Below are 20,406 nucleotides of genomic sequence, written 5' to 3'. Positions count from 1 at the left end.
GGAAGAGAGTAAGAGAGAATAAAGAGAGAGACAGAAAGAGAGGAGAGAGAGAGCGAGAGCATAGAGAGAGAGTGTGAGAGAATAGAGAGAGAGAGAGAGAAAGACACTCAACTCACCCATGAAGGAGTCAGAAGACTTGGGTCCTTTCTTTGACTGTCATTTCTGATAGAGGGGTGAAAACACAGACATGTTGCGTCACCTTTCCTCATGTGAGGATCACACCCTAGCAAGGACACGGGTGCTTTCCACCCAGCCAGGAGCCTGTAGAACAGCGTGCCAAGTTGAGTTTAGGAAGGCTCTCTCGCCCCCTAACTCCCCAATGTCAGCGGCATTCTCTCAAGTCTATCAGATTAAAAACTTAGTTAAATAAATGTTGCGTGATAAAGACAGGTGCTGTGACACAATGGGACCAGGCCTCAGGGAGTCAGTCAGAGCCTTAGCAACACAACAATCCTTCTTTAAATAACGGTGTCACATTACCTTAGTACAGTGTTTCCCAAACTCGGTCCTCGGGACCCCAAGAGGTGCACGTTTCGTATTTTAACCCGAGCACTACACAGCTGACAGTCAGTTGATTATCTCAATCAGCTGTGTAGTGCTCGGGCAAATCTAAAAATGTGCACCTCTTGGGGTCCCAAGGACCGAGTTTGAGAAACACTGCCTTAGTATCTAGATTAAGTAGTGACAATGGTCGGTATTAGCTACTTCTGTTGGAGAACTTTGCTATCTAAATTAACAGGTGAAAAATGGTCAGTAGTAGTTACAAGCATTTTAAAGGGTGTTCAAATGTCACAATGCTTACCGCTTGTCTGATGACTCCATGTTGTTTGTCCCGGCTTCGTCATGTACTCTTGATATGCATTCTTTTAGCTGTATAAAATAGAATACATAACATTTTATTACTCTCTAATGGAGATTACGGTATGCATCAATGTGCAACGCTGATCCTGACATGCTTCCATCAGACATCTATGTCTGGAGCAAAACATGTATTTCAGGGAAATTATGTTTGGAGAACATTTGACATAAACAGTGTGCCGAGACCCGGTTTACACAATTACACAGGATTTGTTACTCTGTTTGCCTTGGCCATTAGATAAATAAAACACATATCAAATCTAGCAAAACATTTATATCACATTACTCATACGTATCTATTGAAAAACATATTTCTCCAACCTGCGAGACCTCTTAACTATTGTCACAATAACAACCACAGAGAAAGAAAAGCTGAACGAGTCAAATCACCAGTTGGTTATAGAAACAGGTTCCAGAACAGGTGGTGGAGTGGGGTGGGTCACACCAACTAACGAGGGGATGTAGTGTACAGCGTGTACTGTTCTATGGGGCTGTGGTGTTCTGTACACTTATGACACCTCTGGGACTAACCCTCTGGGAGGCTTTATGGGGCTTTAATGACTCCCCATGGGCTTTGGGCACGCTCTGCTAGAGTGGCTACCAGATGTGGGTTCCAATGTTATTTGTTTTTGTTAAAGTAGATTCGGTGCACTTGATTGAGCTTGCTTGGAGCAACAGAAGTAATAGAAATGTCCCAAAAGTGCAAACCCCGACCATTTAGCAGTATTCGAGAGAAAACAAATACTATTTGAGCCCAGGTGTTTTACAGTAGCTACCCCCCTGTTACATCAGCCAACCCCCTCTGTCAGTCACTCCTAACACCCCTGTCCTGCCATCCAAGGTCAAGACATCGCTACTACAGTATGTATGCCAGGATTTCAGGTGTCTTCTCATCTCTTACATAACACAGGTGTGTAATCTTAACCCGGCACAGTCAGAAGAGGACTGGCCACCCCTCCGAGCCTGGTTCCTGTCTAGGTTTCTTCCTAGGTTCATGCCTTTCTAGGGAGTTTTTCCTAGCTACCGTGCTTCTACATCTGCATTGCTCAATCTTTGGGTCTTTAGACTGGGTTTCTGTATGAGCACTTTGTGACATCTGCTGATGTAAAAAGAAATACACTGATTGGTTGAGATGGCATGGAAAAGCCCCTAAAGGTCTAGCTATACCCTGTCTGTCCCTCGAAGTGTTGTTTTTTTAACGTGAAGCCATGGAATCTATTTTCGTCCCTGGGATAAGACACAAGCTTCAGCCGAGCTAGGCTATACATTAGCCTGGGATATTGATGAGACGAGAGTGTCTGTCGACGTAAATAATCGCCCTGTAGCCCATATTACTGGGGCCTGAGCCTATTCCAGCACCGCCCTGTAGCCCATATTACTGGGGCCTGAGCCTATTCCAGCACAGCCCTGTAGCCCATATTACTGGGGCCTGAGCCTATTCCAGCACCGCCCAAAGACTCCGTGACTTTGAACTAAGATACGCTCTCTGTATTAAGGGCCGTATCATTGGTGATGAGCCACGGGGCATGACTTACTACCCTTTAAGCTGTTGGCAGGCAACTGTTTGCTGACAAAGGATTCTCTGCTGCATTTGATACATACCGAGGCTGCATCTCAATTAGCAATATTAAAATACTGTGGAACCTGGTTTAGTCCGCCAGCAGTTTGGAAGCATATTTCTGAGACAATGATGTAATGACTTGAGGTAGACAATCCCATACCCTCCAGCATAATGAGACAATTAAATAGGAAACATACTAAAATATGCCGTGAGGGCCTACATTTTGAATATCAAATTCAGCCTTCCAAGAGTCAAATATCATATTGTGACACACCTGAAATGGTATGTTTTCATATTTTGCTATGCATTTATTTTGCACACATAGACAACGTCACTGAGGTAAGCAATAATTACCTTAACTCCGAAACAAAACACTGTTCAGAACACGACGGTCTCCAACCCTGAACGACAACAAGCCCTTGCTACACAACAACACAGTACACGTATTCCTTCCTCTTCTTCAAAAGCAAATGCTAATTGAACCTCAGTGAACCTTGTTAACGCGCTGCCCTGCAATTTAGAGTGTTCCAGGGAGGGAGGTTGCCTCGCATTTAGCGAAGCGCTGGAGCACGCTGCCTGGCCTATCACGCGCCTCTTAAGCCTATGTACGATTGATTAGGAATCCAGCCATTGGCGGCTATGCTGATGTTTATGCCAATGTTCTCTATCTACCTCCATCTCTCTGCTGTCCCCGACTTAGCAGTTCTTGTGAAACATCACCAATTACTCAGCAGTGACTCATAGCAGACATTAAGAGTAGACGGGGGTTGGTGGTAACCAGACGTCACACCAGCGAAGTGAAAAACACCACAGTGGCGTAGACCTTGTCTGCATCACAATGTTTTGTGGGAGAAGAAGAGGGAGGATTATGAGAATCAGGCCAGGCTAGGGAACTTAAAGGGTCAGGTTGCTCTTTGGGAGTATTAAACATGACACTATGAAAATAAATGATGAGCGTGCACCGCAAAATAAGCTAACAAGTTTGCTTCAGAGATTTGGTAAACTGGTAAACAGGAAGTAATTGTCTTAGATGTGCTGTTTTGAATGTTTGACCTCCACCTGAATTCAACAAGGGACCTGCATGACATGGCAACAATAGATGCACATCTGCAATGAGAAGGAGCGAGAGAGACAGAGAAAGAAAGAGTGGAGGAGAGAGAGTGACTTACCGCGTGGGGGTCCTGGTTGTCACTAAGCTGGCCAAGCGTGGGGCTCTGGTGGCAGTGTTTAGGCTTCCTGGGTCTGGGGCCCTCGTGGTGGAGCCCTCCCTGGCTAGTCTGGTAGTCCCTCCTGACTCCTTCCTCACCCACGCTGACGCCACAGCTGATAGTTCTGCTAACGCTGCCGGCCGCTGGGATGTTCTCCTTGTTGATGTCTCCTTCCCTCAGAGACGAGGATCTGTTTTCAAATGGAGAGAAAGGAGAGAAGAGGAGGAATCAAACTGACTCTCCCTTTCTCTCTCTCTGTAACAAAGAGGCCTGGGTTACAAATGACAAGGTCATCGTACTTATACCTTGTACCCAGGCTAACGCCATGTTTAGAATTTGCGCTAATTCTATTTACAGAGTACAGTGGACTTGTCTTATTGACGTTGTATGGTGGGTAGCTGCACTAATGTAGCCCGCTAATCCATGTTTTCACTGCTTCTCCAGTCTCCATCAGGTCTCTATCAACAAAGATTAGCTTGGTAGCACAAGGACCCCAGACTCCATTATAACCCCAATGGACATGACCACTAGAGGCGAGGCCATTGGAAGCATAGAGTTTGAATGACTAGAATTGACATTGGATCATAATAAGTCTCCCAGTGCACTGATATTGGTCAATCCAATGGTGGAAACTGCCATTGTTGATGCCTAGAACTCTGAGAATGTCACTCTGTTCGCAACAACTCACAAACTCACAAAGGATGCCATTGACCAAATATACCAATCAACAACAGTAAAGGCAGATCCTACACCAATTGGGTGAGACAAATGTCCTATGTAAGGATTCATTCTATGGTCCATACCTGCTCCTGTCCCGGTGTCTCTGAGCCTCTTCCTGCTCCCTCTGGTGCCGACGCCTCTGCCGTGCCGTCGGGGTTACCACGGGCGACGAGGAGCACCCGGTCCACTCGGAATCCTCCGTCGTACTTTGACCTCCTCCGCACATGTGCACATGGAAGAGATGCTGCTCCACTGCCGACCTGATGGTCCTCTCCAGAACACTAGAGAGAGATGGAGAGAGAGAGCAGAGGGAGAAAGGATGTTATTGAGAAATACGATATGCACCAGACAAAGCTTCTTCCGCAGCTGTCATTGAAACGACTGAAACAACTAATCTGCATGGTCACCACTATGTCCTCCTGGAACTGTTCATCGTCGTGAGTATATAATATAACTATGCTGCATGGTCACCACTATGTCCTCCTGGAAGTGTTCATCGTAGTGAGTATATAATATAACTATGCTGCATGGTCACCACTATGTCCTCCTGGAAGTGTTCATCGTAGTGAGTATATAATATAACTAATCTGCATGGTCACCACTATGTCCTCCTGGAAGTGTTCATCGTAGTGAGTATATAATATAACTATGCTGCATGGTCACCACTATGTCCTCCTGGAAGTGTTCATCGTAGTGAGTATATAATATAACTGGAATCTGCATGGTCACCACTATGTCCTCCTGGAAGTGTTCATCGTAGTGAGTATATAATATAACTATGCTGCATGGTCACCACTATGTCCTCCTGGAAGTGTTCATCGTAGTGAGTATATAATATAACTATGCTGCATGGTCACCACTATGTCCTCCTGGAAGTGTTCATCGTAGTGAGTATATAATATAACTAATCTGCATGGTCACCACTATGTCCTCCTGGAAGTGTTCATCGTAGTGAGTATATAATATAACTATGCTGCATGGTCACCACTATGTCCTCCTGGAAGTGTTCATCGTAGTGAGTATATAATATAACTATGCTGCATGGTCACCACTATGTCCTCCTGGAAGTGTTCATCGTAGTGAGTATATAATATAACTATGCTGCATGGTCACCACTATGTCCTCCTGGAAGTGTTCATCTTAGTGAGTATATAATATAACTATGCTGCATGGTCACCACTATGTCCTCCTGGAAGTGTTCATCGTAGTGAGTATATAATATAACTAATCTGCATGGTCACCACTATGTCCCCCTGGAAGTCTTCATCGTAGTGAGTATATAATATAACTATGCTGCATGGTCACCACTATGTCCTCCTGGAAGTGTTCATCTTAGTGAGTATATAATATAACTATGCTGCATGGTCACCACTATGTCCTCCTGGAAGTGTTCATCGTAGTGAGTATATAATATAGAATGGCAGTGTACTCACTTAGTCAGGTCAGATCTACACCGGACAGATGAGAGGTGGTTGCTGTGGAGAAAAAGAAAAGAGAGAGGAGAGAGAAAAAGAGTGAGAGAAAGAAAGAGAATGAAAGAGGGTGAGAAAGAGAGAGAAGGGAGAGAAAGAAAGAGAAAGAAAAGAGTGAAAGAGAGAGAGGGAGAGAGGTGAGAAAGAAGAGAGACATGAGAAAGAGAGGTCTGAAAGAAAGAAACAGGCATGTTTTCACAGGCCCCAAAGCTGACAGGCCCCAAGGCTCTGTAGCTGACCCCAGCAGCAGCCCCAAGGCTCTGTAGCTGACCCCAGGCAGCCCACAAGGCTCTGTAGCTGACCCCAGGCAGCCCTCACAGGCCCCAAGGCTCTGTAGCTGACCCCAGGCAGCCCTCACAGGCCCCAAGGCTCTGTAGCTGACCCCAGGCAGCCCTCACAGGCCCCAAGGCTCTGTAGCTGAGCCCTCCAGGCCCCAGGCAGCTCTCACAGGCCCCAAGGCTCTGTAGCTGACCCCAGGCAGCCCTCACAGGCCCCAAGGCTCTGTAGCTGACCCCAGGCAGCCCTCACAGGCCCCAAGGCTCTGTAGCTGACCCCAGGCAGCCCTCACAGGCCCCACGGCTCTGTAGCTGACCACAGGCAGCCCTCACAGGCCCCAAGGCTCTGTAGCTGAACACAGGCAGCCAGGGGGTGTGTGTTATGTATGTACATGTGTCTGTGTGTGTGTGTGTGTGTGTGTGTGTGTGAGTGTGTCAAAACGTCAGCCTTATTCAGCTCCTAAGGAGGCCCTCTGGGAGCAAAAGTGGCTGGCTGCCATGGTGACCGGTAAGCTGTGATCGCACGTCTCCCCCTTAATATTAGTCTATTGTTACACACGCACGTGCACACAAACACGCACACACACACCTAATGAAGGGGACATGACAGGCCTTACATACAGTGAGTGACAGCAGATTGCCAGCTCTTCTCTCGTCTGACGTGTCTGTGTGTGTCAGTTTGTGTGGTGTGTGTGTGTTTGTGTGAGTGCGTCTGCTAGACCAGGTGATAGTGATATGGCCGACTACCACCTTCCCTTAAAGAGATAGCATGCAGTGTCAGCACAACTATTGAGGCCAGGCGTACAAGGTGATTTTTCAGTTCAACAAAAACATGAATATAGGTCGTTACTAATGGCTTTTGGCACCATACTCTAGATACAGTATCTTACTAAATATGAATATTACATCTTATTAATACAAATCTAGAATACACTCCTCAATCCATTTCAATGTCAATAGGAGGCTATTTGAGCTCCAACAGTACCAGGAAAGACCAGAGGAATTCACAGAAATACACACAAGCATGACTTCCTTCCTTCAGCTTGTGTGTGGGGGTACTGAGCACTCAGCAATACACAATATTCTCCTTACATCTCATCCATCAGCATCAGTGTTGACAGTGATAGCGTGTGTGTGTGTGTGTGTGTGTGTGTGTGTGGGGCCAAGGTGAGGATGGACAAATGAGAGAGCTGATGGAGGAGAGATCAGAGTAATTACATGGGATTAAAACAGTGATTATAGAACATAGATGAAAAGTGTGTGTGTACGGTGTTAGTGTGTAAACAGAGCATAAAACAATGAACAGTCACATCAAACAAGAGATTAATTGAAGCCAAGCTTATCGCTTATCTGATTATCGCGAGGTAATTCTGATGACTTTTCAAAATGTGTACAATCAACACATTTTTTAGTCCGGCATGTTCTATTCTCATTCAGTTCTAGCCAAAGGTTGTATTTTAAAACTGGGTTAACGGTAAATGTCGCAATGTCCCGAAAATAATTGACTAAAATGGATGACACTGTCAGTGTTGAAAAGCCAAATATACATCTGGTACCAAATGCTAGGGGTTAAAATAACTAACATGTATTAATGTGTCACCAAGATGTTATGGCCCATAATGTGTCACCAAGATGTTGGACACCGTAATATTTTGAAAGGTTAAAATCAATCAATCAATCAATCAAATGTATTTATAAAGCCCTTTTTACATGAGCAGATGTCACAAAGTGCTTGTACAACCAAAAATAACTTCATATGTCACGAGGTACTATGGGTCATTTTGACACCAAAATATAAAACGCAAAGTGTTAGTCCAATGTTTCACAAGCCGAAATAAAAGATCCCAGAAATCTCTCATACGCACAACAAGTTTATTTCTCAAATTTTGTGCACAAATTTCTTTACATCCCTGTTAGTGAGCACTTATCCTTTGCCAAGATAATCCATCCACCTGACAGGTGTAGCATACCAAGAAGCTGATTAAACAGCATGATCATTACACAGGTGCACCTTGTGCTGGGGACAATAAAAGGCCACTCTAAAAAGTATTGTCACACAACACTGCAGATGTTTAAAGTTTTGAGGGAGTGTGCAATTGGCATGCTGACTGCAGAAATGTCCAGCAGAGCTGTTGCCAGAGAATTGAATGTTAATTTCTCTACCATAAGCCGCGTCCTACGTTGTTTTAGCGTTTTAGAGAATTTGGCAATACGTCCAACCAGCCTCAAACGCAGACCACGCGTAACCATGCCAGTCCAGGACCTCCACATCTGGCTTCTTCACCTGCGGGATCATCTGAGATCAGCCACCCGGACAGCTGATGAAACTGTGGGTTTGCACAACCAAAGAATTTCTGCACAAACTATCAGAAACTGTCTCAGGGAAGCTCATGTGAGTGTTGGTCGTCCTAACCAGGGTCTTGACCTGACTGCAGTTCAGCATCTTAACTGACTTTAGTGGGCAAATGCTCACCTTCAATGGCTTAAACATGTTTAAGACAAGGGAAGGAACCTTAATGAATAAAGTCAAGGTCACCATTAGAGGGAGACATCATTTGGATATCCTAGTTACCTTGGGATGGGGTGAATGGTTAGGACTTAGTATTTATCAAACATATGGTAATAAGTACATAATAAGCATGTTATGAAGGGTCTTTAATATTTAAACCTATTCATAATGCAAACGCTTCCAAGATGGACAATACAGTTATATTCTATTCTGTCTCCTGTTGTGTCTTTTGGACAGTGCCATATTTATCCTGCAACAAGGGCTGTGGTCGTTAGCCTGTTTACATGCAACCTAAACCTCCCAATGTCTCTAGTCTCTAGTCTAGTGTAACAACCAGGAGACTGGGAATGCCAACCCCATGCCAAGTAGCCTCTGTCCGGGCACAGCAGCGGGCAAAAGGGGGGTAAGTACCGGTAGGCTACCAATCCATTCCAGGATATGACATCACTGTCTGGAAAGGGATTATATGTACCACTGAGTTTAGCTATTAAAACCTTCCGCCCACTCTAGACACGTACATGTAACAAGTCTGGAATGAGGTGAGGCTTGGGGAGCGTCTCAAATGGCACCCTATTCCCTATTTAGTGCACTACTTTTGACCAGGACCGATAGGGCTCTGGTCAAAAGTAGTGCACTTGGTAGGGAATAGGGTGCCATTTCGGATGCAGGCTTGGTGTGCAATGAATATGCCCTGTAGGTCGTGAACTGTCAAACAGTCGGCCCCTGTCCATGACCTTCCCTTACCGCAAGAGGAGCACACACGGTTCTCTTGCCTGTCAACAAAATAAGAGACTGTGACTCAGGATCCAGAACCTGCATCTTAAAACAGAGACAAGAGAGAGATCCAAATCCAGGACTGAGAACATTGTGATATCGAACACTTATTTCATGTTAGATAAGTAATGATTCATTTAGGTTCATTTAAAGTTTTTCCATCAGCTGGCAAGCCAACAACAAGAAGAAATAGAAATAGTAGCTATCATTATAACTAGGCCTTGGGTAGGTATCATTATAACTCAAAGCAAACCACAGGGTGGAATTGGAGTCAGATAATCAACATGGTTACAATCATTGGAGACCTATTTGTGCTCCAATACTGTAGTCATGGTGACAGACCAAAAGCACCACAACAAATGTCCTACTGGGGATCTACTTCCATGGCAGAGCGCTCCATCGTGTCTTTATGGAGATGAACTGGTTAGACGGTGAGGCTATAAGGTTGCATCCCAAACTACACCTAATTCCCGTTATAGTGCCCGTGTCAAAAGTAGTGCACTATATAGGGAGTAGGGTGCCATTTGGGACGTTCCAGGTTACTTTTACTCTAGCTAACAAGTGAGTGAGTGAGAACGCTATGCTAAAAATGTTATAGGAGTGGGTCAGAGGCACTAGAAGTGCTAACAGTCCATTAAAAGCTGTAATATATAATTATCATTGAAAGCAAGTCTAAGAAGCGGTAGATGTTCTATGTGCGCTATTTCTATGCTTCCCATACTTAAGTTTAGTTTTTGCGTGTTTTACTTTTGGTTTTGTACATCAACTGAAAGTACAATATTTTTGGTTATGGAAAATATATTTCACAGTGGGGTGGCAGGTAGCCTAGTGGTTAGACTAGTAACCGAAAGGTTCCAAGATCGAATCCCTGAGCTGACAAGGTAAAAATCTGTTGTTCTGCCCCTGAACAAGGCAGTTAACCCACTGTTCCTAGGCAGTCATTGAAAATAAGAATGTGTTCTTAACTGATTTGCCTAGATAAATAAAGGTAAACTAAAAAAATAAAACAAATATTTCACAGTGGTTTAGATGGTACAAAGATTGTACTTGCTTGTTTTGTCACAAACTGAAATTAAGCGAACTATTAGAATTTTAGCAACCAGGAAATGGCAGAGAGATTTCTGCATAGGACACCTTTAAAGGAGTATTTGCAGTGTTATGTTTATAGTCTATGGGTCAGAGAGTGAATGTGATGTTCTAGAAGGAATGGGTGACCCATGTTAAGCTAACAGTCCAAGTGGTGGGCTACCAGGCAACAGGCATCTCCATAGAGCCACACATACAAACATTGACGCAAACACACGTACACACTGACACACACACGTACACACTGACGTACACACACGTACACACACACACACACACACACACACACACGCTAGAAGGCAATAAACGTAGAGGAAAAACTCCCAGAGTCACTCTACAGGGGGCTTGAAACATACCAAACATTAAATGAGAACCTACACATCCAACTCAGTGTGTGCGTGCCCAACATACAGGGATTCAAAAGGAAATGAACGTCCGTTCAACTAATCCAGTATTACACCACAGTCACTTATTAGCCAGGATTTGATCACCATAGAAAGGAAACATGGTTGAAAGGTGAGCTCTGTTTCTGACTGGGACAGGATTAAGCTACCCTGTGGTCCCCACGGTGTGTATGTGACGGAGAACACGTCGACACTGGACTTACTTAGAAAGCATGACTCACTTGAGAAGGTTGCGTGAGGAAGAGAGAGGCACTGTGCAGGGTAGCACATAGGCAGTCTAGCACATAGGCAGGCTATCACAGGCTGTGTGGTGGTAATATTTCTCCTCTGTAGTGTCAAGGTCTTTGGCATCAGGGGTGGACTGGGACCAGAAATCTTCTCTAGCATTTCTAACACACCGGCCCATTTTTATCCTCGAGGCCGCCACACTAGGCTTGGGCGATATACCATTTATACTGTATACCGGAGTATTTGGAAATACTGGCTGTGCTATACCACTGCAAGAAACCTAAGATGTGTCAAATAAATTATATCCAGCTCAGGGCTCCTGCTATGCATTTGGTTTGCTAACTTGCTAGATGTCAAGATCAAGCTTCTTGGTTACAGCAGAGCCATTCAATCCCCTCCTGGGTCAAGATCCCTGTTGCCTAAATTGTTTTGTGCGTACCCAGTATGGTACAGAAACGGTATGAAAATCTGGATACTGCCCAACCCTACCCCACACCAGCCCATTTGTCCCTTGAGGGCCCCGACAGGCCCACTGGGCTAAAAATGGACCAGCCCATCTGGCATTTGCCCGTAATGCCAGATGGCCAGTCCACCCGTTTGGCATCCTTCATCATCATATACATTATGGCCTCTGAGCCATCACCATCGATGAGCGAAATCATTGTAAAAATATCAGATGTATGCTACTGGTCACGGTCTTGAACACATAACTAGGTATATGTAAAGGATGAAACCTGTTTAGGGTACATTTCAAAAGAGAAAAGGCCGAATGAGGGTCTGTGCCAAGGCTTATGAACTTACTATAGAGTTCAGCAGGTACACTTGCATTCAATTGGCCTCAAAGTACCTGGTGAAGGCGGTAAAGTTGACGTGACTAGAGTTTACAGTATCAGCCAAACAGGAAGTTAACAGGAAGTGATGCCATAAAATGTCATGGGGGGTGCCTGACTGGAGGGTGACTCATAGATCAGGTGTCAGAGCAGAATGATCTGGTTCAACAAGAGATTCCACTAAGAACCTTGTTCGTCTGATCTCACTGTATGGCAAGGTGTCAAAACCAGAACGATCCGGTTCCATTAAGAACCATGTTGGTCTGATGTCACTGTATGACAGGGTGTCAAAGCAGTTCATGATGGGTATATGTTTTGGTGAATATTTCCATCAAGTGGAGGTGTGACCATTGAGTGGATTGTCAAACTATGTTGGGAATCTGGTTCCGCACTATAGATGTAGTAGCATGAAATGTTCTGTTAGATGATATATTTGTGAAGCTATGTACCTATTTCTTCAGATACTTTGTCAATACAGTGATGGATCAATATCCAGATGTATGAAACAATGGGATGTACTGTATGACAATTGATCTCATTTGAGATGTTAAATTGTACAATTTCAGGAGTACAGTGTGTAGGCCCGTTGGAGAGGTCAATATCCAGAATGACCAGCATGATAACAATAAACAAAAAGGTGTCAGTCTCACCCTCAGGGTTGACAGAGTTCCCTTTCTTCTCACGACTATACAAATCAGTGAAATGTTTTGGTTTTTACAGCTTTACGGGAAGTCTTGCTGGACCAGAGACCACGTGCTCACACTGCCACCATCATAACAACGACAGCTTGCATGTGCACAGCATGCCCCCTCCCTCCCCTCTTTCTGGTGGGCCTATTGTTTCCTATGTTAATGCATTGAGATGGCATGAAATGCAGAGGATAGGCCCCATGACCCCACATCTCCATAATAACATCCTGTCGACCTCTTTTCTCAGGACAAAAACAAGACCAGGACCTACCTTATGTAGAAAGGAGATATGGGTCTACTGTCTTCCTCTTGGGAGCTGAAATGCAAAGACAACAAAAAAACATTTAGGTTAGCCACTGTGGGGTGAGAGTGATGCAATATTACATATGAAGCACACTTTTTTTTTCTCCCTTTCTCTGCACCTCAGTGTTTTTTTTAGGGGACAGAATGTCCTTTTGTCTCTGGAACAATAGCCACCTAATGCTCCAGTCAGTTCAGTAGGTTTTGTTAAAGCTCTGGGAATGATTAAAGCGACAGTTGAAGGGCTGTGTGTGCCCTCCTCTGGTAGAGCTCTGGGAATGATTAAAGCGACAGTTGAAGGGCTGTGTGCCCTCCTCAGTTGGGAATGGCGACAGTTGAAGGGCTGTGTGCCCTCCTCTGGTAGAGCTCTGGGAATGATTAAAGCGACAGTTGAAGGGCTGTGTGCCCTCCTCTGGTAGAGCTCTGGGAATGATTAAAGCTCTGGGAAGGGCTGTGTGCCCTCCTCTTAGAGCTCTGGGAAGCGACAGTTGAAGGGCTGTGTGTGCCCTCCTCTGGTAGAGCTCTGGGAATGATTGACAGTTGAAGGGCTGTGTGTGCCCTCCTCTGGTAGAGCTCTGGGAATGATTAAAGCGACAGTTGAAGGGCTGTGTGTGCCCTCCTCTGGTAGAGCTCTGGGAATGATTAAAGCGACAGTTGAAGGGCTGTGTGTGCCCTCCTCTGGTAGAGCTCTGGGAATGATTAAAGCGACAGTTGAAGGGCTGTGTGCCCTCCTCTGGTAGAGCTCTGGGAATGATTAAAGCGACAGTTGAAGGGCTGTGTGTGCCCTCCTCTGGTAGAGCTCTGGGAATGATTAAAGCGACAGTTGAAGGGCTGTGTGTGCCCTCCTCTGGTAGAGCTCTGGGAATGCGACAGTTGAATGATTGGGAATGAGCGACAGTTGAAGGGCCCTCCTCTGGTAGAGCTCTGGGAATGCCGACAGTTGAAGGGCTGTGTGTGCCCTCCTCTGGTAGAGCTCTGGGAATGATTAAAGCGACAGTTGAAGGGCTGTGTGTGCCCTCCTCTGGTAGAGCTCTGGGAATGATTAAAGCGACAGTTGAAGGGCTGTGTGTGCCCTCCTCTGGTAGAGCTCTGGGAATGATTAAAGCGACAGTTGAAGGGCTGTGTGCCCTCCTCTGGTAGAGCTCTGGGAATGATTAAAGCGACAGTTGAAGGGCTGTGTGTGCCCTCCTCTGGTAGAGCTCTGGGAATGATTAAAGCGACAGTTGAAGGGCTGTGTGCCCTCCTCTGGTAGAGCTCTGGGAATGATTAAAGCGACAGTTGAAGGGCTGTGTGTGCCCTCCTCTGGTAGAGCTCTGGGAATGATTAAAGCGACAGTTGAAGGGCTGTGTGTGCCCTCCTCTGGTAGAGCTCTGGGAATGATTGACAGTTGAAGGGCTGTGTGTGCCCTCCTCTGGTAGAGCTCTGGGAATGATTAAAGCGACAGTTGAAGGGCTGTGTGTGCCCTCCTCTGGTAGAGCTCTGGGAATGATTAAAGCGACAGTTGAAGGGCTGTGTGTGCCCCCTCTGGTAGAGCTCTGGGAATGATTAAAGCGACAGTTGAAGGGCTGTGTGCCCTCCTCTGAGCTCTGGGAATGATTAAAGCGACAGTTGAAGGGCTGTGTGCCCTCCTCTGGTAGAGCTCTGGGAATGATTAAAGCGACAGTTGAAGGGCTGTGTGTGCCCTCCTCTGGTAGAGCTCTGGGAATGATTAAAGCGACAGTTGAAGGGCTGTGTGTGCCCTCCTCTGGTAGAGCTCTGGGAATGATTAAAGCGACAGTTGAAGGGCTGTGTGTGCCCTCCTCTGGTAGAGCTCTGGGAATGATTAAAGCGACAGTTGAAGGGCTGTGTGCCCTCCTCGACTGGGAATGATTGAAGTTGGGCTGTGTGTGCCCTCCTCTGGTAGAGCTCTGGGAATGATTAAAGCGACAGTTGAAGGGCTGTGTGTGCCCTCCTCTGGTAGAGCTCTGGGAATGATTAAAGCGACAGTTGAAGGGCTGTGTGTGCCCTCCTCTGGTAGAAGCTCTGAATGTTAGAGCTCTGGGAATGATTAAAGCGACAGTTGAAGGGCTGTGTGCCCTCCTCTGGTAGAGCTCTGGGACAGTTGAATGCCCTCCTCTGGTAGAGCTCTGGGAATGATTAAAGCGACAGTTGAAGGGCTGTGTGTGCCCTCCTCTGGTAGAGCTCTGGGAATGATTAAAGCGACAGTTGAAGGGCTGTGTGTGCCCTCCTCTGGTAGAGCTCTGGGAATGATTAAAGCGACAGTTGAAGGGCTGTGTGTGCCCTCCTCTGGTAGAGCTCTGGGAATGATTAAAGCGACAGTTGAAGGGCTGTGTGCCCTCCTCTGGTAGAGCTCTGGGAATGATTAGTTGAAGGGCTGTGTGCCCTCCTCTGGTAGAGCTCTGGGAATGATTAAAGCGACAGTTGAATATAGAGCTCTGGGAATGATTGACAGTTGAAAATAAAGCGACAGTTGAAGGGCTGTGTGCCCTCCTCTGGTAGAGCTCTGGGAATGATTAACAGTTGAAGGGCTGCCCTCCTCTGGTAGAGCTCTGGGAATGAGCGACAGTTGAAGGGCTGTGTGCCCTCCTCTGGTAGAGCTCTGGGGGCGACAGTTGAAGGGCTGTGTGCCCTCCTCTGGTAGAGCTCTGGGAATTAGACTGGGAATGATTAAAGCGACAGTTGAAGGGCTGTGTGCCCTCCTCTGGTAGAGCTCTGGGAATGATTAAAGCGACAGTTGAAGGGCTGTGTGTGCCCTCCTCTGGTAGAGCTCTGGGAATGATTAAACATCAGAAATGATGCAACAAGACAGTTGAACTTCTTCTGGAGAGCTCTGGGACATGTACATATCCTGAAAAATACTTTAACCTAGCGTAGCCTACAGAAGCATGTGTGTGATTAACAATGTGTATCAAATTGCTGCAAAAAGGCCTACATTTTGCCACGGAAAGGGTTACATAGCCTTCATAAGGAAGCCAAACTTCAATCACCAGTGCCATTTTCTCATAACCATGGGCTACAGTACATGAAAGTTGGCAATTGTGCCAATAAACAACAGCTAATACTGTCTAATCATGGGTTGTAAATAGGGTTAGACACTTTTGAAATAAACAATAGACTCACTAATACACACAAGACTGAATTGTGGTTAAATGGGCCATGGAGAAAATATTTGGACTCTGTTTTTGGGTACGTGCAGTAGCTCCAGTAGTCTCACGGTAAGGAGGGTGTGAGGATGTCACTGTCTAGGGCTGAGAGGGGAGAACATACCACTGGTTTAGCTGCCCGGGGTGTAAAGGCCGAACACCGTACCAAGTTCAAAACAGAGGATTTAGGTTTCAGTTTGTCGGGAACCGAAATGGGCCGAAGTTCATTCAACTTCAAAAGCTTACCATATCACATGATCTGGCCTCCATCTTGAAGAATTCTGAATGAGTGTGTGTGTGTGTGAGGTTTTTTTCTTCCCTTACCTCCTCTAATACAACCTACGTACATAGTCTATGAAATCCCCCTTCCGGATCAAGGTACCAAGAGCACCTCACAACAGCATTTCACAATGTGTACGTATTGCTAGTGGAAGCCAGCCGAGAAATGTTTCCCTATACTTAGGCCGTGTTAAACAGTCTGGCAAGCGTATTAAAATAATGTGTGCCGTCACGAATTGTTGCAAACGGAAATCCTACTTACCCACTACCTTACTTAAGGAATAACAAGTGGCTCTGTTGAGGAGACTTAATCCTCGCAGAGGTGACGGAAAACTACCAAACAACTTGGCCAGGCTGGCAACCCTCCACCATTTTGTAGACAAATAAATCATCTTCATTTAATTCAACTCAACACATTTTTACCACAGTGCCCTATTGACCAGGTTGTTTAAATAATGGTTTCTCAATACCGTATACCAGTATAAGGACAATTTGTTTGACACTACAATTTTCACATTTGACCCATTGGTCATATTCAAGCTCACAGAATTAATTTCAGGTTCATAGCCTTGCATTATTATATGAATGTGACTACCAGCCTGGAATCTAAACTTTGGTTGAAACCGAGCCATATTCCGTTTGGGTTCCAGTCCAGGTGACTCCGTGTCCAAAAGGAGGATCTTACTGGAGTATACGTTCTCCTGATTGGAGGTCAGTGTTCCAGCCCTCCTCCCCTTCTCCTCTGTGCCCGCCAGGCCTCTTCCACACTACTTTAACAAGGACGATACACCATAGCCTGCTTCACGGTCCATTCTTAGAATGTTTGGAGAATAGAACCTGCAGTGTACCAAACCTAAAAAGCTTGGACCGGTTACCTACTTGAGCCCCTATTGGTGTACACTCTCATAACCCAAGTTACAGACGGTACATTCCACCATAGACCAAGGTGTTAAGGGAATGCTACCATAAACCCATCACGCTTCAGAGATTACACATTTTTTGCCAAAGGGGCAATGGGGGAACAGTGTCAGCTCTTCACGTTGACATTATGGCCATAAACCAGGTCAACAGGGTTAAATCACCATGGCAGCAGGAACATGGCGACTTCCTCTTACTAAGCTACACTGAACAAAAATATAAAACGCAACATGCAATAATTTCAACGATTTTACTGAGTTACAGTTCATATAAGGAAATCAGTTCATTGAAATAAATTAGGCCCTTACTATGTTGGTCACAGATGCCTTTAAAAAAAGGTAGGGGCGTGGATCAGAAAACCAGTCAGTATCTGGTGTGACCACCATTTGCCTCATGCAGCGCGACACATCTCCTTCGGATAGAGTTTATCAGGCTGTTGATTGTGGCCTGTGAAATGTTGTCCCACCCCTCTTCAATGGCTGTGCAAAGTTGTTGGATATTGGCGGGAATTGGAACACGCCGTCATACCCATCGATCCAGAGCATCCCAAACATGCTCAATGAGTGACATGTCTTGTGTGTATGCAATTCAGCTTTCATGAACTGTGTACAGATCTTTGATACATGGGTCCTCCATTATCATGCTGAAACATGAGGTGATGGTGGCAGATAAATGGCATGACAATGGGCCTCAGGATCTCATCATGGTATCTCTGTGCATTCAAATTCCCATTGATAAAATGCAATTGTGTTTGTTGTCCGTAGCTTATGTCTGCCCATACTATAACCCCACCGCCACCATGGGGCACTCTGTTCACAGTGTTGACATCAGCAAACCGCTCACCAACATGATACCTTACACGCTGATGTGATGGGCTGGCGTGGATAGACGTGGTCTGCGATTGTGAGGCAACATCTCTGGTGGACATTCCTGCAGTCAGCATGCCAACATGCATGTGTGAGACATACAGTGCCTTGCGAAAGTATTCGGCCCCCTTGAACTTTGCGACCTTTTGCCACATTTCAGGCTTCAAACATAAAGATATAAAACTGTATTTTTTTGTGAAGAATCAACAACAAGTGGGACACAATCATGAAGTGGAACGACATTTATTGGATATTTCAAACTTTTTTAACAAATCAAAAACTGAAAAATTGGGCGTGCAAAATTATTCAGCCCCTTTACTTTCAGTGCAGCAAACTCTCTCCAGAAGTTCAGTGAGGATCTCTGAATGATCCAATGTTGACTTAAATGACTAATAATGATAAATACAATCCACCTGTGTGTATCAAGTCTCCGTATAAATGCACCTGCACTGTGATAGTCTGAGGTCCGTTAAAAGCGCAGAAAGCATCATGAAGAACAAGGAACACACCAGGCAGGTCCGAGATACTGTTGTGAAGAAGTTTAAAGCCGGATTTGGATACAAAAAGATTTCCCAAGTTTTAAACATCCCAAGGAGCACTGTGCAAGCGATAATATTGAAATGGAAGGAGTATCAGACCACTGCAAATCTACCAAGACCTGGCCGTCCCTCTAAACTTTCAGCTCATACAAGGAGAAGACTGATCAGAGATGCAGCCAAGAGGCCCATGATCACTCTGGATGAACTGCAGAGATCTACAGCTGAAGTGGGAGACTCTGTCCATAGGACAACAATCAGTCGTATATTGCACAAATCTGGCCTTTATGGAAGAGTGGCAAGAAGAAAGCCATTTCTTAAAGATATCCATAAAAAGTGTCGTTTAAAGTTTGCCACAAGCCACCTGGGAGACACACCAAACATGTGGAAGAAGGTGCTCTGGTCAGATGAAACCAAAATTGAACTTTTTGGCAACAATGCAAAACGTTATGTTTGGCGTAAAAGCAACACAGCTCATCAACCACAACACACCATCACCACTGTCAAACATGGTGGTGGCAGCATCATGGTTTGGGCCTGCTTTTCTTCAGCAGGGACAGGGAAGATGGTTAAAATTGATGGGAAGATAGATGGAGCCAAATACAGGACCATTCTGGAAGAAAACCTGATGGAGTCTGCAAAAGACCTGAGACTGGGACGGAGATTTGTCTTCCAACAAGACAATGATCCAAAACATAAAGCAAAATCTACAATGGAATGGTTCAAAAATAAACATATCCAGGTATTAGAATGGCCAAGTCAAAGTCCAGACCTGAATCCAATCGAGAATCTGTGGAAAGAACTGAAAACTGCTGTTCACAAATGCTCTCCATCCAACCTCACTGAGCTCGAGCTGTTTTGCAAGGAGGAATGGGAAAAATTTCAGTCTCTTGATGTGCAAAACTGATAGAGACATACCCCAAGCGACTTACAGCTGTATTCGCAGCAAAAGGTGGCGCTACAAAGTATTAACTTAAGGGGGCTGAATAATTTTGCACGCCCAATTTTTCAGTTTTTGATTTGTTAAAAAAGTTTGAAATATCCAATAAATGTCGTTCCACTTCATGATTGTGTCCCACTTGTTGATTCTTCACAAAAAAATACAGTTTTATATCTTTATGTTTGAAGCCTGAAATGTGGCAAAAGCTCGCAAAGTTCAAGGGGGCCGAATACTTTCGCAAGGCACTGTATGTGGCATGTGCATGTCTATAATGACCATGCTGTTTAATCAGCTTCTTGATATGCCATACCTGTCAGGTGGATGGATTATCTTGGCAAAGGAGAAATGCTCACTAAAAGGGATGTAAACAAATTTGTTCACAAAATTTGAGAGAAATAAGCTTTTTGTGCATATGACAAATTTCAAGGATATTTTATTTCAGCTCATGAAACATGGGACCAAAACTTTCCATGTTGCGTTTATATTTTTGTTCAGTGTAAATGGTCATTAGTCAACACAAAAACACCAGCTGATAGCCTACTTGTAATAGCAGAAAATGGCCATCACATCTACAGATGGGCCTTTAGAGAGCAAAGGGTCAATGACAGACTTGGAAGTCAAACATGGCAGAAACCATGGCAACGAGCGTCTTCTTGACTAGTGCCATTGTAGTCTCATCTCTTCCTAAACATTTCCGAACCCCCCCCTCCTAACCTATAGGCCGGTTCAGCAGCCAATAACATTTGAGCCAAGTCTCTGACCCTCTTCTCCTATTGGCTGCTCAGGAGCCAATGACACCTGTTTGAATCA

General features: G+C 45.2%; 1 protein-coding gene across 6 annotated transcripts in view; it reads right to left on the bottom strand.

Annotated features, from left to right (window-relative positions):
- fam13a (family with sequence similarity 13 member A) overlaps nucleotides 1-20,406 on the bottom strand; it is an 85,869-nt gene that overhangs the window by 20,032 nt on the left and 45,431 nt on the right. For all 6 annotated transcript variants that reach the window (XM_064926513.1, XM_064926512.1, XM_064926515.1 and 3 more), the window contains 6 exons: nucleotides 12,886-12,930; nucleotides 5,781-5,822; nucleotides 4,431-4,628; nucleotides 3,589-3,817; nucleotides 803-870; nucleotides 117-162 (listed from right to left, as the gene is read on the bottom strand). In XM_064926513.1, coding sequence (XP_064782585.1) covers nucleotides 117-162; nucleotides 803-870; nucleotides 3,589-3,817; nucleotides 4,431-4,628; nucleotides 5,781-5,822; nucleotides 12,886-12,930 — 628 coding nt within the window. The remainder of the gene's footprint in view (nucleotides 1-116; nucleotides 163-802; nucleotides 871-3,588; nucleotides 3,818-4,430; nucleotides 4,629-5,780; nucleotides 5,823-12,885; nucleotides 12,931-20,406) is intronic.

The sequence above is a fragment of the Oncorhynchus masou genome, chromosome 20 (genome assembly GCF_036934945.1).
Source record: "Oncorhynchus masou masou isolate Uvic2021 chromosome 20, UVic_Omas_1.1, whole genome shotgun sequence".
In the NCBI taxonomy this organism is placed as follows: Eukaryota; Metazoa; Chordata; class Actinopteri; order Salmoniformes; family Salmonidae; genus Oncorhynchus; species Oncorhynchus masou.
Note: the sequence above shows the minus strand (reverse complement) of the source record. Positions and strands in the feature narration are given on the sequence as shown.